Source organism: Gopherus flavomarginatus, chromosome 2 (assembly GCF_025201925.1).
Source record: "Gopherus flavomarginatus isolate rGopFla2 chromosome 2, rGopFla2.mat.asm, whole genome shotgun sequence".
In the NCBI taxonomy this organism is placed as follows: Eukaryota; Metazoa; Chordata; order Testudines; family Testudinidae; genus Gopherus; species Gopherus flavomarginatus.
Window position 1 is genome coordinate 257,784,881 of NC_066618.1, and position 14,954 is coordinate 257,799,834.

The window sequence follows — 14,954 nt, forward strand, 5'->3', positions numbered from 1 at the left end:
TCAGCTATGCTATTCACGTAGCTGAAGTTGCGTATCTTCAATTGACCCCGTGCAGTAGCGTAGACAAGCCCTTAGGGAAGACGTGTCACAAGGTTTAGAAACAACGTACTAGGTAAGTTGTTTATCTTCCAACTTCCCCTTACACACACACACACACTCACTCACACTCACACTCTCTCTAATGGAATGTAATAGCTAAAGTGAGCTGCCACCATAAGCCTCTTGAGAGAAGTGGTGATTTGAGCACGAGATCAGTGTCAGGAACTCCTGAGTTTTAATCCTGGCTTTGACACTAGCTCCAGTGGTAGGGGGCAAGTCACATTAAGCAGTTTCTCTCCGTAAACTGGGGACCATACCCACTTCCTAGGTTTGATGTGTGAGGATCAGTTAGTGTTTGTAAAATGCTTTAAAGCTGTTAACTATATATTAAATTATTTTATACTCATTTTTCATTATTTAATACCACAACACTATACATGAAGCCTGATTTTTAGTCTAGCCAATTCTATGTAAATGTGATGTATAGCAATAAAATACTGCTTTAAAATTAGACCTTCCATCACTGTGCCTGACTTTCATGCTTGATCTATGAGAAGTGGAGCTACAGAGAGAATACAGTAACTCCTCACTTTAAATCATCCCGGTTAACGTTATTTCGTTGTTACGATGCTGATCAGTTAGGGAACATGCTCATTAAAAGTTGTGCAATGCTCCACTCTTACGTTGTTTGGCTGCCTGCTTTCTCCACAGCTGGCAGCCTCCCTATGCCCCCTCCTCCCCACAGCGCCTCCTGCTCACCAGCACACCTTGTGGATCAGTGCCTCCTCCCCCCACTCCTGCCCACAGCAATCAGCTGGCTTGCAGCGTTTTGCGGGCAGGGGGGAGGGGCGAAGACTCAGCGCACAGGCTTCCCCTGCCTCCTGAACGCTGCAAGACAGCTGATTGAGGAGTTACTATACTCTATTTAAAATAAGGGAGGTTTTGAGAAATACAGTAATTGTTCTAATACAAATATTCTGAGACACACTTCGCTGAAAAAATCTGTCAACTGAGTAAAAAATGTACTTAATTAGTACAATGAAATACTTCATATAAACCATACTTAAAATGTTGATATTTATCAGATAGATACTATGCAGTAGATAAAACAGGATAGCAACTCAAACCATGACTCGTTCCTTTATGATAGACAGATATTGACTTGTTCATGCAAAGTCATTGATCATGGCAACCATACAATGTATTGTCATGTTTGGCATAATGAAGGTTTCTCCCTACTTACTAAAATATAAATGTATTACCTTTTTGTAAGAAACTAGTAATTGTAATAGCTATTTTATACTTCTGAAGCACATGTTGTGCTATAAATGAAAGTTACTGAACCTCAAAATTTCAGTAAGGCTATCTGCTTCTTGAGTCTTGTACTGAATACATTCAGTTAAATTATACTATAGATATTGTATATAAATTTGTATGCCTCCTATCACTCTTTTGTATTTGAAGTTCAGTAAAGATTTTCAGGATTATCGTATTGATGCATTATGTCTTCAGTAAGGAAGAGATGAATTTGAGGTGTTCAGTGTACTACTGACTCCAGGGTGTAGGGGAGTAGTCTGCATTACCTGTCCTCCATCTGGACTGTATTTTATAATGCAACTAAAGTCTGCCAGTGTTTTACCGGTTCTACACGTGCATGCATAGCTTAGGAAAGTTTATAGATAGCTAGCAGTATATTTTTTCCTAGGATCAGTGAAGGTGCAAAGGAACAATAGGTAGGGTCCACTGGAGAGAAGGGTCTTATGGTGAAAGCACTGGACTGTGCGGCTTTCTTCCATGTGCTAGACCAGGGGTGGGCAAACTACGGTCCGCGGGCTGGATCTGGCCCCTCAGGGCTTTGGATCCAACCCACGGTGCAACCGGCATCATATCCCTGCGGCCCCCAGGCAGGGGGCTCCATGTGTTGCCCTTGCCTCCAGGTACTGCCCCCAGCAGCTCCCATTGGCTGGGAACAGGAAACTGTGGCCAATGGGAGCTTTGGGGAGGTACCCAGAGGCGCGGCAAGGGCAGCAGACGCAGAGCCCTCTGATCCCTCTCCCCCAGGGGCCACAGTGCTTTCTGGAGGGGCGTGGGGCTGGGGACAGGGCAGGGATTCATGGAGCCTGCCCTGGCCCCGGTGTGCACTGCTGCCACCCTGGAGCCACTTGAGATAAGCGGTGTTGGGCTGGAGCCCAAACCCCTCCTGCACCCCACCCCCCAACTCCCTGCCCTGAGCCCCCTCGTACACCCCACACTTCTCCTGCACCCCAGCCCCCTGCCCTGAGCTCCCTGCTGCACCCCAACCCCCTGCCCTGAGCCCCTTCCTGCACACCACACCCTCTCTCCCACCCTGTGCTCTCTCCTACACAACAACCCCCTGCCCCAGCCCTGCATACAATTTCCCCACCCAGATGTGGCCCTCGGCCCAAAAAGTTTGCCCACCCCTGTGCATATGGAAGGAAGATGTGTATAAAAGGAAGAAGGGCCTTGTGTCTCATTAGTTCATATATAGCAGAGTACAGCACATTTCTACTGCTAGCAGATAATATTCAGCTGTCTAGCAAATAGCTGAAAATAATGGATTTAAAAAAAACCATAAGAAATTGCATACAAAATCTATTTTACAAGAGCTTAAAGTGGCAAGATCAGGAATTTACAGCTCAGGCTACTTAGGAACCTTAACACTGATTCCTTGTGTGATTAGTAAGAGGTCTCATTACATTTTGCCCCCCTGCAGGATCCGTGTTTTGCTAAATGTGAGACATCTGGGCCTGGTTTCTCAGAGTAGTAGTATATAGCACTTTGTATGTTTGAAGCTCAGCTTCAATTGACTTCAACTGCAGGTGTTAGTACTCAGTTCTTGCAAATCCAGTCCCCGAGCCTCTCACTGGGCATCCAGAAAATGAATACACAGTTTATGGCTATCTGTGTGAAAATTTTGGTTTAGCAACTTTCCCAGCATCACAGAGGAACTCTGTGGCAGAGGCAGGGATAGAATCCTGTTCTCTATCTTAACTATGAGACCATCTTTTCTCTTCCTGCAACCTCTCACTCATTCACTACACACTTCCATCTTCTGCAACGAATGAAGTAGGGATCCTATAGAGTAGACAACACTTCTTCACTGTTGTCAAGGTTTCTTTCCCCACTTTGAACTTTAGAGTGCAAATGTGGGGACCTGCATGAACACTTCTAAGCTAGTAATTAAGCTTAGATCTGGTATGCTGCCACCAGGCAGAAATTCAGTGTCTGGCACACTCCCTGTTCCCTCCCACCCCCAACTTTCCCCTCCCTGGGCTGCCTTGAGAGGCTTCACCAATTCCCTGGTGAACACAGATTGAAACTCCTTGGATCTTAAAACAAGGAGGAATTAACCATCCCCGCTCCTTCTCCCTACCCCCAATCCCTGGTGAGTTCAGACCCAATCCCCTTGGATCTTAAAACAAGGAAAATCAATCAGATTCTTAAAAAGAAAGCTTTTAATTAAAGAAAGAAAAGGTAAAAATTATCTCTGTAAAATCAGGATGGAAAACGCTTTACAGGGTACTCAGATTCATATAGACCAGAGGGACCCGCCCCCCAGCCTTAGATTCAAAGTTACAGCAAACAGAGGTAAAAATCCATCCAGCAAAAAGAAACATTCACAAGTTAAGAAAAACAAACATCAGTTTAATCCACCTTGCCTGGCTATTACAATTTTGAAACATGAAAGACTGATTCACAAAGATTTGGAGAGCCTGGATATAGGTCTGGTCCCTGTTAGTCCCAAGAGCGAACAACACTCAAAACAAAGAGCACAAAGACTTCCTTCCACCAAGATTTGAAAGTATCTTGTCCCCCTATTGGTCCTCTGGTCAGGTGTCAGCCAGGTTTACTGAGCTTCTTAACCCTTTACAGGTAAAAGAGACATTAACCCTTGACTATCTGTTTATGACAACTGTATAACCCAAATTCATTCAACAAGCACCATTCATCCTGGATATTGAATAAGGGATCATAAGGGAAACAATGGTATGCAACCATGTCATTAGACTGTAGAATAATATATATGCACAAGGGCCCTAATTAAATTTGCAGGGGAAACCTTAATTCTGGCATTTCCTAATTAAGACTTTGCAACTCTAGCATTCTTTAATATGAGGTATTTACATATTTCTATATAAATGACATGAGAACTTGATAAGATAGGACTTGCTCACCTCCTAAAAAACAGCCTGCTGGCAACCTTAACAGAATGCCTGCTTGAAAAGGGATCCTGGTGGCTCTGGTCAGCACAGCTGACCGTGCTGCTAAAAGTTCTATTGGCTGTAGTGCCAGCTGGGCAGGCACGCTCCATGCCTGCCTCTGCACAGCACCTGGGAAGCGGCCAGCATGCCCCTCTGGCTCATAGGCAGAGGAGTGGCTAGGGGGGCTCAGCGTGCTGCCCCCACTTGCAGACGCCACCCTAGTGCTGGCTCCACAGCTTCCATGGGCCAATGGAACTGCAGCCAATGGGAGCTGCAGCGGAATCACCTGCAGGCAGTGTGTGGAGCTCTCTGGTCACCCCTCTGCCTAGGAGTCGCAGGGACATACCACTGCTTCCCAGGAGCCGCCTGAGGTCAGCATCGCCCAGAGCCTGCACCCCAAGCCCCCTTTTGTGCCCCAACCCCCTGCCCTAACTCTGAACCCCCTCCTGCACCCCAACCCTGAATCCCTTTGCCCCAGCCCACAGCCCCTTCCTACACCCCAAACCCCTCATCCCTGGCCCCACCCAGGAGTCTGCACCCCCAGCCAGAGCCCGCACCCTAAATCCCTACCTAGTGAAAATGAGCAAGTGAGAGGGTGGGGGAGACTGAGCGATGGAGAGAGGGGATGGAGGGAAGGGAGTAAGCGGGACAGGGCAAGGATGTTTAGTTTTCTTCAATTAGAAGTTGGCAACGGTACCTACCACTGAAAATATTGGAATATTGCCAGGTCCTGGGAGCTAACATTTCACTCCTGTGAAAGGTTCCATAATTCTTTAATGTTTAAAAGTGTTACAAAGGGTAAATTTTTTAGATGAGGAAATAATAATGTACTGCTAAATTAATATAAGCAAAGGTCATAACAGTTTCAATGCCCTTACGTTAGGAGTTTGCATGGATTTGGCTAGATCAATTTTTTAAATCAATTTGAACTGCTCCACTCATCTGGTACAAACAAAGCTGGAGGTTATGGAATGGAAAAGTGCATTTGATTTTATAAACATCACTATGGCCCATGAAAAGCTTCCTCCTTTGCATCCACATTCTTGAGGTCTGACCGATGAGTGAGAGGAACAGTGAATAGTTTTACATTAGCATCAAGCACCAATTCAGGATAGTTCAGTGGTTTGAGCATTGACCATACATACCACCCTGGTTTTAGCAAGCTAATCCTTGAGGGGGCTACTTAGGGATCTGGGGCAAAATTGGTACTTGGTCCTGCTAGTGAAGGCAGGGGGCTGGACTCAATAACCTTGTGGGGTCCCTTCCAGTTCTCTGAGCTAGGTGTATCTCCACATATTAATAAAATCTTTTGATACAGAAAGTAAAATGCTCAGATTAAAATAATGCTTCTGAAATTGTGTGGCTGCTCATTATAGGAAACAGAGAGGGTAAAGTCCTAAAAAATGGTCTTACCATGGCGTGGTGCATAAGGCACTAGATGAGGCTTTAGGAGAGCAGGGTTCTATTCGCTGGTCTGTCACTACCCTGCTGTGTGACTTTGAGCCAGTTGTCTCACCTCCCATTTCCTCTCCCACTCTTTGTTTTGTTTATTTAAATAGCCTCTTCTGCAAGAGCTTACAGAGTTCAGGCTATGTACCTAGCCCCAAAATGGCACCCTGCTTTTAGCGGGCGAATAGTACTAATGTACTACACGTAATAAATACGTTTGGCTTATTGTCCATATGCTTTGACAGAGTCACCCTCTGCACCCTACTGCTGCCTTTCTGCCAAGCGCTCACAAAAGCAGGGCTGTAGGTAAGGTGAACTAGCTGGAGAGCTGCTTGCTCTCAGCTGCACTGACATTTCCAATGCCATTCATTACCCAGTGCCCCAGCTCCTTTGCTATGCTAATACACGCGCCCTCTGCATTTGCAGTTTCTGGTTGCTGACCTACGGCCCTGCCTCTGTTCTCCCACCCAAGCCCGAGGGCTCGAAAGCGACTGGTGGAAGAATAACGTGACAGGAACGCTAAATCGATCGCCGGTGGATCGATCTCAGAGAGGGGACCTCTGCTGTAGTGTAGACCCGCCCTAACGGGGACGGAGCCAACGGCCGAGGCCCAACCGCTCTCTGAGTGGCCACAAAGGCTGAATGGGGCGGAGCCTCCCCCCTCCGCGGCGGCCATCTTGGGGCGTGGGGCTCCTTCGGCCGTGGGGGGGCAGCCAGTGAGGGATTCGGGAGCCTGATGGGTGTGGCCCGGGGTCGCTGAGGGCAAAGGGGACACCACGAACGGGGGAGTTCGCCCCCCCCCCGCAGTACCTACTCGCCGAGCGGAGACCACGAACGGGGGAGTTCGCCCCCCCGCAGTACCTACTCGCCGAGCGGAGACCACGAACGGGGGAGTTCGCCCCCCCCCCCCGCAGTACCTACTCGCCGAGCGGTGCTGGGGCTCAGCGAGCCGCCGCGGGGCAGAGCAGAGCCGAGCTACCGCTATGAGCGCCGAAGCCGCTGACCGGGAAGCGGCCACTTCCAGCCGGCCTTGCACCCCGCCGCAGACCTCCTGGTTCGAGTTCCTGCTGGAGGAGGCGCTGCTGGAGACGCACCTGAAGAAGCCCTGCCCTGGTTAGTGCCTTGCGGGCGCTGCGGGGTCGGTCTGAGGCCGGGCGGCCTACGCTCGGTGCCTCACGTGCAGTGACGGCGGCGGCCGTTGGGCTCGCGGGCCCGCCCCCGACTCGCTGCGAGGGACCAGCGGCGCGTGGGAGCGAGCGAGCTGCGGCTCGTGCCCAGCTGTGACGCGCCGCCTAGAGAAAGGCGACGAGGTGGCTGGTCCGGCCTCAGGCTCAGGGCCTCTGAACTTAGCTACTCGGCTGGCTTCGCTCTCCAGGCTGATGGTCTGGCGTCATGTTTGAACCGCTAGACTTGTATGTTAAGGAGCCAGAAATTTATAGGTGGTGAGTTTACAAGAAACACAAGGAAGCGTTTCCCATAATGCAGAGTCCACCCGTGGAGCCCGGGCCAGGGGATGTTGTGAAGGCCAAAGCTGTAACTGGGCTCAAAAAAGAGTTGGCTAAGTTCAGGGTTAGGTCCATGAATGGCATGTCCAGGTGTCCCTAGCCTCTGACTGCCAGAACCTGGGACTTGACAACAGGAGATGGATCACTTGATAATTGCCCTGTTCTGTTCACCAGGCACTGGCCACGGTCAAAGAGAGGATGCTGGGCTATGTGGACCATTGGTCTGACCTAGTATGGCCGTTCTTACGTTCTGTTGCTCCTATGACTGCATCCAGCCTCCACCATTTCTTGGCTTCCTTTTTACAGCCTGCCTCATTCTCTCAAGCCTGTCCATCCCTTCATCTCAGTGTGAAAGTGCATGAACTAACCACCGCAAGTGCGTTTGTAACCTTTGTCTTTCCATCCCTTTCCTATGTTGTCCGATGTCTCATTTTGTCCGACGTCTCATTTTGTCTGTATTTACACTGTAAGTGTTTGACACAGTCCCTGCTACTAGTTTAGTTTTGTAAAGTGCCAGACATGTTCAAAGTATTGAACAAATGATAAATAAGGGTAAAGTACTGCAAGAAGACTGCCTGTTATAAGGCATGTTTAGGAGGAGACAGTGTGTTGATCCTAGATCAATTTTGGGATGACTGCCAGCAAGGCTTTCAGGATATAGGATTGCCTATCCAGTTGAATCACAATCAGTGGCAGTCTTATGACCCAATGGTTGGCATGAGCTCAGCTGCAGGAGGCAAAAGGACATAAAATACTTCCAGAGGTAGCAGTTGACCTCATAAGACTAGCTGCGTATGCTGTATAGGTAGAAAATAGTTTTGGACACGGTTTATATTTGCTGAAACCTGAAAAAAGTATTATGTTCTTTTGTTATTTATTAAAATATTGCTGCTCTGAAGACATCACTGTAATATGCTGTCACACACAAAATCATATTTTTCATCCTTGCATTTTAAAGCAGACCTGCACAACATGTGGCCTGTGTGGGCTCACTGTGCAGCCCGCAGGCAAGCAGCTGGGTGGGGCTGCTGGGTTCACCCCCTACCTGGGGGGGACCTCACAGCCCCGCACATGCTGCACTCCAACCAACCTGACAGCCAGAACCACACGTGTCTCCGTCTCCCACTCTCCCCCCCTCTCCCTTGGCATGTCACTTCTGGGGCCTGCTGAGGCGGGAAGTGCCGAGCGAGGGGAGGGATGCCCGGCCTGGGCTCGAGCCGCAGCTCGGGGGGAGGGACTGGGCCGAGACACCCCACCCCCCCCTTCAGTTGGGGGCAGAGCTGCTACTGTGCTGGTTGGTCCCAGGGCGGCCTCCGTAGTGATCGAGTGGGGGTTGAATTGTCTATGGGCAGCCAGGAAATCCCTGGGGAAGACGTGTGGGTTGCACCTGCCCTGCCCCGACTGCTGCCCCCTTCCCTGGGCCAGGGACCTTCCCCCTTCCTGGCCCTTATCACACAGCCCTCCCCACACCCCGGCTCCCTGTGTTTTTGTGTTGGACAGTCACATCCAGACATCCAGTCCTGTCACACTGCCCCTTTCCCCTCCCCAGCTTAGTTCATAGCTCCAGAAAATCTCTTCAAACTATCCCTCTTTTCCCCACCCCTTATTTCATGGGGGTGGATGATGAGCTGGGGGGCCAGTGGCGGTAAGGCTTTATACTTGGGAAGGGGGGTGAGGAGGCAAGTCGGTAGCTGGAGAGGGGCATCCATTTTCAGTATTTTAATTTTTGGTACTGCTCTGTGCAGTAATATAGTGACCCCTGGGGGGTTGAAGAGGAGTGTGATGGAGGAGACAGGCCCTATTTTACTGTTGTGATCTGGTCACCCTGTGCACGCTGTTTTCCCCCCCCTTCCACCCGCCCCTTCAGCCGACAGCTGTTTCGACAAAGCAGCACTGGGGAAGGAGGGTTTGTTTCCACAGGGCAGGTGGTGCTGGGGCGGGGTGTGTGTTTTGGGGGGGATGTTTTGGTGTCACGGGGGGGGGCGGTGTTTCGGCCCTCAGCTGTTTTCTTTGGAGTAATATGGCCCTCGCCACTTTGCAAGTTGTGCAGGCCTGTTTTAAAGCCTTCCATAGCACTGCCTCTGTTTACATCTTGTTGGTCACCTGCTACTACACTTGTATTCAGGCTCTGTTTTCTGCTCATTGCTTTTCTCCATGCTTCTTTTATTTGTCTTTCTCAAGCACTTACATACTTTACTTTTCTTACATCAGGAATATCTTTCATGTGCTGTGCTATTTGTCTTTGTCAGATTCCTCCTTAAAGCCCACCTTTTCCTACAGCAGGGATTGGCAACTTTTGGCACATGGCCTGTCAGGGAAATCCACTGGCAGGCTGGGGCGGTTTGTTTACCTGCAGCATCCACAGGTTCGGCCGATCACAGTTCCCACTGGCTGCAGTTCGCTGTTCCAGGCCAATGCGGGCTGCGAGAAGTGGCGGCCAGCACATCCCTCGGCCCGCGCTGCTTCCCACAGTCTCCATTGGCCTGGAACAGTGAACCGCGACCAGTGAGAGCTGCGATTGGCTGCAGGTCAACAAACTGGCCCGGCCTGCCAGCGGATTTCCCTGACCGGCTGCGTGCCAAAGGTTGCCAATCCCTGTCCTGCAGTCTCTCAGATAACCCAGGTAGTGAAAATGGTGGTAAGAAAAATTCATATTGTGAACCTTAGCCTACCTACCACATAACCACCTTTTATTCAGTCCTATCTCTCCCCTGCCCTTCCGTCCACCCCCTTGCCTGATGGTATTTCTCTAGCAATATGTTTGTCGTTCACCACTATGCGCACGTCCAGACTAACCCGCAGCATCGGCGGGTTAAAATCGATTGCTTGGGGCTCGATATATCGCGTCTAGTCTGGACGCGATGTATCGATCCCCGAGCGCGCTTACATCGATTCCGGAACTCCATCAACCCGAACGGAGTTCCTGAATCGACACGGAGAGCCGCGGACATCGATGCCGCGCCGTCCAGACGGGTGAGTACCTCGATTTTAGAAATTCGACTTCAGCTACGTTATTCCCGTAGCTGAAGTTGCGTATCTAAAATCGATTTTAATACCTAGTCTGGATGTGGCCTTAGGGACAGATCTTGCAAATGTTACAGGATGTAATGCTTACTGCCAATGACTACAGTGGGATAACTCATAATAAGAAGGGTCTGTGTCACATAGTAAATATATTAAGGATCAAGACCTTTGCAGTCCACATGAGTTAGTCATTAAGTCTGCAAATATCTATCTAAAGAAGTGTGCACAGCTGTGGTGTTTTATGCAGTTACTAAATAATATTAACATATAAATGAGCATAACTGAGAAAATAAATCTTCAATGCAAACTGACTTGTGGTAATGAAAAAAGTTTTAAAAGAATAACCAAAACTGCAGTTCTAAAATTTATTACCCAATATTCTAACACCTAAAGCTATGTCTGCACAACACACCTTACAGTGGTGGAGCTGTGCTGCTGCAGCTGTGCCGTTGTAAAGTGTGCTGTGTGGTCACTCTTTATCACTAGGAGAGAGAGCTCCTGGTGCCAAAATAAAACCACCTCCCACAAGGAGCGGTAGCTTCATTGATGGAAGCGTGGTTCCCGCCAACGAAGTGCTGTCCATGTCGGCTCTCTTCGTCACTAAAACGTTTGTCATTCAGGAGGATGTTTTTTCACACCCCCTCAGCAACAAAGGTTGTAGCAACGAAAGTGCCAGTGTAGACAGCATAAATTACAAGGTTTTCTATTTTTTTGTTTAATGTTTCATTTAACGATACTTCATTTCACAGTTTTCCTTTTTGTTTGGTCCTTTCACACAGCAATAGAACAAGCATTTTTTTTGTAAAACCACAAAAATTGTCAGAGGGATTTAGGCAGGTTTGTACCTGAAATTTCTTTTAACTCAATCTTAGTTTCAAGAAATCAAGTTGCATGCCTTTCTAAATGAACTGTGCAAGCGTAGCCTTGTCTGTTTAGAATCAGGACTTCTGAGATACTGTTATTAACCATGAAAATTTTACCTTAGTCAAGTGAGAATCTGACTAAAATTACAAAGTGAAACTGTCATTTATTTGTATTCTTGTAGCACCAAAGGCCCTGGCCATGGCTGAAGTCCCATTATCTTCACAAAAGACTAAATATGACAGGCCCAATCTACATTTTTAATTTAGATCTCCTAGTATTAATCCACAATTTTTGATGTCTAAGGTAGCAGTGTTCACCTGTATTTTGTAAAATACAGGAAAAAGTTAATAGTTCTAATCTTTGAATACTAAAAGCAGTCAAAGCTGTAGGAAAGATTAGTGATCAGTTCAATACTGCTTTCCCCTGACTTGAACTGTATAGCACAGAATTAGGACTGTCAAACAATTAAAAAAAAATAATTGAGAGATTTAAAAAAGTTGTGATTAATCGCATTGTTAAACAATAATAGAATACCATTTATGTAAATATTTTTGCTAATATTTTTGGTTTGGTGTGTGTGTGTGCAGGAAGTGCTGTCTCTTTAAGCAAAGTACTCAGGAGCACGAATTCTTTTTCAGCCAGCAGCGCTCATTCCTGAGCCATCCTCAACAGATAGGATGTCCTCCTACCCCTACTTGTGTACCTGGTTTCTGTTGACCTGGGGTCAGGGAGAAGGGTGAGCTTAACTTCAGCCCCTTTGCATTTCCTCTGCGCAGCAGACAGAAGGAAGGCTCCCTGTTCAGAACAGCTTGGCCAGGATGGCTCCGCTGAGGGAGAGGAGGCTGGAGCAGGGTGGCAGAAGGAGGGGCGCCCCTGCCCCGACATGCAGCTGTGCCCCCTTGAGCATGATGCCATGGGTAGTGGCCCCCTTCACCCAGCCGGTGTCTGCCTCCCTGCCCTGCTGCTGGAGTCTCATCTCCAGAGGTTTGCGATTAACTCTCATTTTTTAAAAAAAGTGTTAATTGCATGCCTTAACTGCAATTAATTGACAATTCTAAAAAAAACAAAATTGCATACCTCTAAATACCATGTGGAAAAGCAGAAGTGGAAACAGATTATTTCCAACCAAATTTGAAGTTATCCATGAGGGAAAAGTCTATTTTCTCGGGATGTTAATTCCAGTGAGGCTGTACTGGAAAAGATCCTGAGAGGTCTCTGAAGAAGACTGAAACATTTATTGTTACTATTATTCTAAACTATTATTGTCAGTCTACAACAATTAGTCATTTTATTGAAGACCTTTAAGAAATTGAAATGAATAGGCAGTGGGTTTAAAGCAAACGAAAGGAAGTACTTCTTCATACAACACACAGCCAACCTGTGGAACTTGTTGCCAGGAGATGTCGTGAAGGCAAAAATTATAATTGGTTCAAAAAAGAACTAGATAAATTCATGGGGGGATAGGTCCATCAGTAGCTATTAGCCAAGATGCCCTGGGATGCAACTACTTGCTCTGGGTGTCCATAAGCCTCTGACTACCAGAAGCAGGGACTGGATGACGGGGCGGATCACTTGACAATTGTCCTGTTCTGTTCATTCCCTTTAAACTATTTGGTATTGGCCACTGTCGGAAAACAGGATACTGGGCTCGATGGACCAGTGGTCTAACCCAGTATGGCCATTGTTAATTTCTTACATTGAGCCCTGCTCAAAATCAGGTTTTAACCTTTCTATTTGCCAGATTCTTTACTCTCAGCTAATAGTTAATGTGCTCAAGACCCATTTAATATGGGAATGCTTTCTCTTATGGTTGTTGGTGATTGAGATTTAGTAACAATAGTGTACAACAGTGAAAATAAAAACAAAAAATATTTGGGTGCCATGATAAAATCATAATTTGACCTAAGTTTATTTTATTAAGAATCTGGCAAAATGCAGTGTAAAAACTCATGATGTTCTTTGAGGTTAGAATCTCTGTCAAGCAAGAAAGATGCTAGTATAAATGCCAAGAACATTTTCTGCTCAATATTCATGGTTGTAATTTTGTTTCAATATGACGTTTTGTTTCTGTGCCTAAAAATGAAGTTTAAAATGTGTGGCGTTTTTGTTTTTTTCCTGTTTATAGATCCTCCACCTGTTCAGTTGATTGTCCAATTTTTAGAGCAGGCTTCTAAGCCATCAGTGAATGAGCAGAACCAGGTCCAGCCTCCGCCTGATAACAAGAGAAACCGTATTTTAAAACTTCTTGCTCTTAAAGTTGCTGCACACTTAAAGTGGGATTTGGATATACTAGAGAAAAGGTATTGCTTATACATTTCAGGTTGAAAATGTTAAATTACAATGTGGCCGAAGTTCTGTTTTTTAACAAGTTGGAAATGGATCCTATTCTGTATTCCGACTGAGACATTTGAAAAGAAACTTTTTGGCGTGGAGTAGGAGAAGGAATTTAACAGTTCAGTCAACTATGATAGTTCCATCTGTTTATAAGTAGGTAAAATAGACTCTTGATTAGGTGTTCTCAAACTGGGGGTCGGGACCTCTCAGGGGGTTGTGAGCTTATTATATGGGAGGTCACAAGCTGTCAACCTCCACCCCAAATCTTGCTTGCCTCCAGCATTTATAATAGTGTTAAATATATTAAAAAGTGTTTAATTTACTGGGGGAGCGGTCGCACTCAGAGGCTTGCTGTCTGAAAGAGGTCACCAGTAAAAGAGTTTGCGATCCCCTGCTCTTGATGATGTAAGGAAGCCAGGCCATAAACAGGGATGTTGCAACTCCCACAAGGGAATTAGTAGTAGTAGTAGTAGTAGTAGTAGCAATAATAGTAATTTTAAAAAGAAACACAGCAAACCTTATAAGATGTTCACATTCTTAACCTAAGTAAATGTATGCTCTTATTGTTGTAACCTTTGTCCTTCTCCACCTTCTCACTGTTTATTACATTTGTTTAATGTTGGATTGTAAGCTTTACAAAGCTTATTTTAAAGCTTGGGTGCCAAAAAAAAGCAAACATTGGTTTCAAGTAGGTTCATTAGAAAACTAAAAATTCACCTAATTTTCTGTCTTGTAGGAGTAATTGATTTTTCTGAAGTGGTATAAAGAAAGCATAATTTTCATGAAGACATAAAGAAGCTTGCTATCTTTATAAGCATATTGGACCATATGACTGCCTTCAAACAAATTTTTATATGGGTGGGATGGGGTATTCATAAACAAGTTATTCTCCTTTCTCAGCAAACTCTGATGTTTGAATTTTTATAAGCTGTGCTTCCTTGTGTATTCCACATTTTCAGATAATGTGGTATAAGGAGCAGAGCAGGGGCCTATGAGTTAGTGTCTTTGGTTCTAAATTTCCAGCTTTTTTTAATTTCTGTTACTCAGTTTCCTCATTTGTGGGATATAGTATTTATTTGTACTGCTGGAGTGTTGTAAAGCTTAATTAACATCTGTAAAAGTGCTATGAGGTTCTCCCCTATAAGTCTCTGCATTTATGTAGCACTTTAATCATAATCTTTATGGTCATGATTAGATACAAAACCCACAATAATATATGAGCTATAATACTTTTACTGCAAAAATGTATTTTTAATTTACTGATGAACAATCAATGCTTTCCTATGGGCTTGACTTTCAAACTGGGTCTCCAGTTTTGCGGGCACACCTTTGTGTTTGTAATTAATTCATGTGGTTTTTTTGCACTCAATTTATCAAGAGTTCAAATTCACAAAAAATAGAGGCCAGTTTTGAAAATTGTCTCCTTAATGCCCCACAATCTTGAGCTGATGCAGGACTTCATAGACTCACTTTGTCCCTCTGAACTGGTCCTGTCTTAATTTAAAATTTCTCCCTA

At 46.1% G+C, this 14,954-nt stretch overlaps 1 protein-coding gene across 3 annotated transcripts in view; it reads left to right on the top strand.

Annotated features, from left to right (window-relative positions):
- Positions 1 to 6,437: 6,437 nt before the first annotated feature.
- INTS8 (integrator complex subunit 8) overlaps positions 6,438 to 14,954 on the top strand; it is a 75,193-nt gene continuing 66,676 nt past the window's right edge. For 2 of the 3 annotated variants that reach the window (XR_007772614.1, XM_050940700.1), the window contains exons 1-2: positions 6,438 to 6,824; positions 13,230 to 13,404. Coding sequence is in view for 2 of the 3 variants with exons in the window: in XM_050940700.1 (XP_050796657.1) it covers positions 6,695 to 6,824; positions 13,230 to 13,404 (305 nt within the window). In the remaining variant the exon portion in view is untranslated. The remainder of the gene's footprint in view (positions 6,825 to 13,229; positions 13,405 to 14,954) is intronic. The other variant, XM_050940699.1, reaches the window with a different exon arrangement.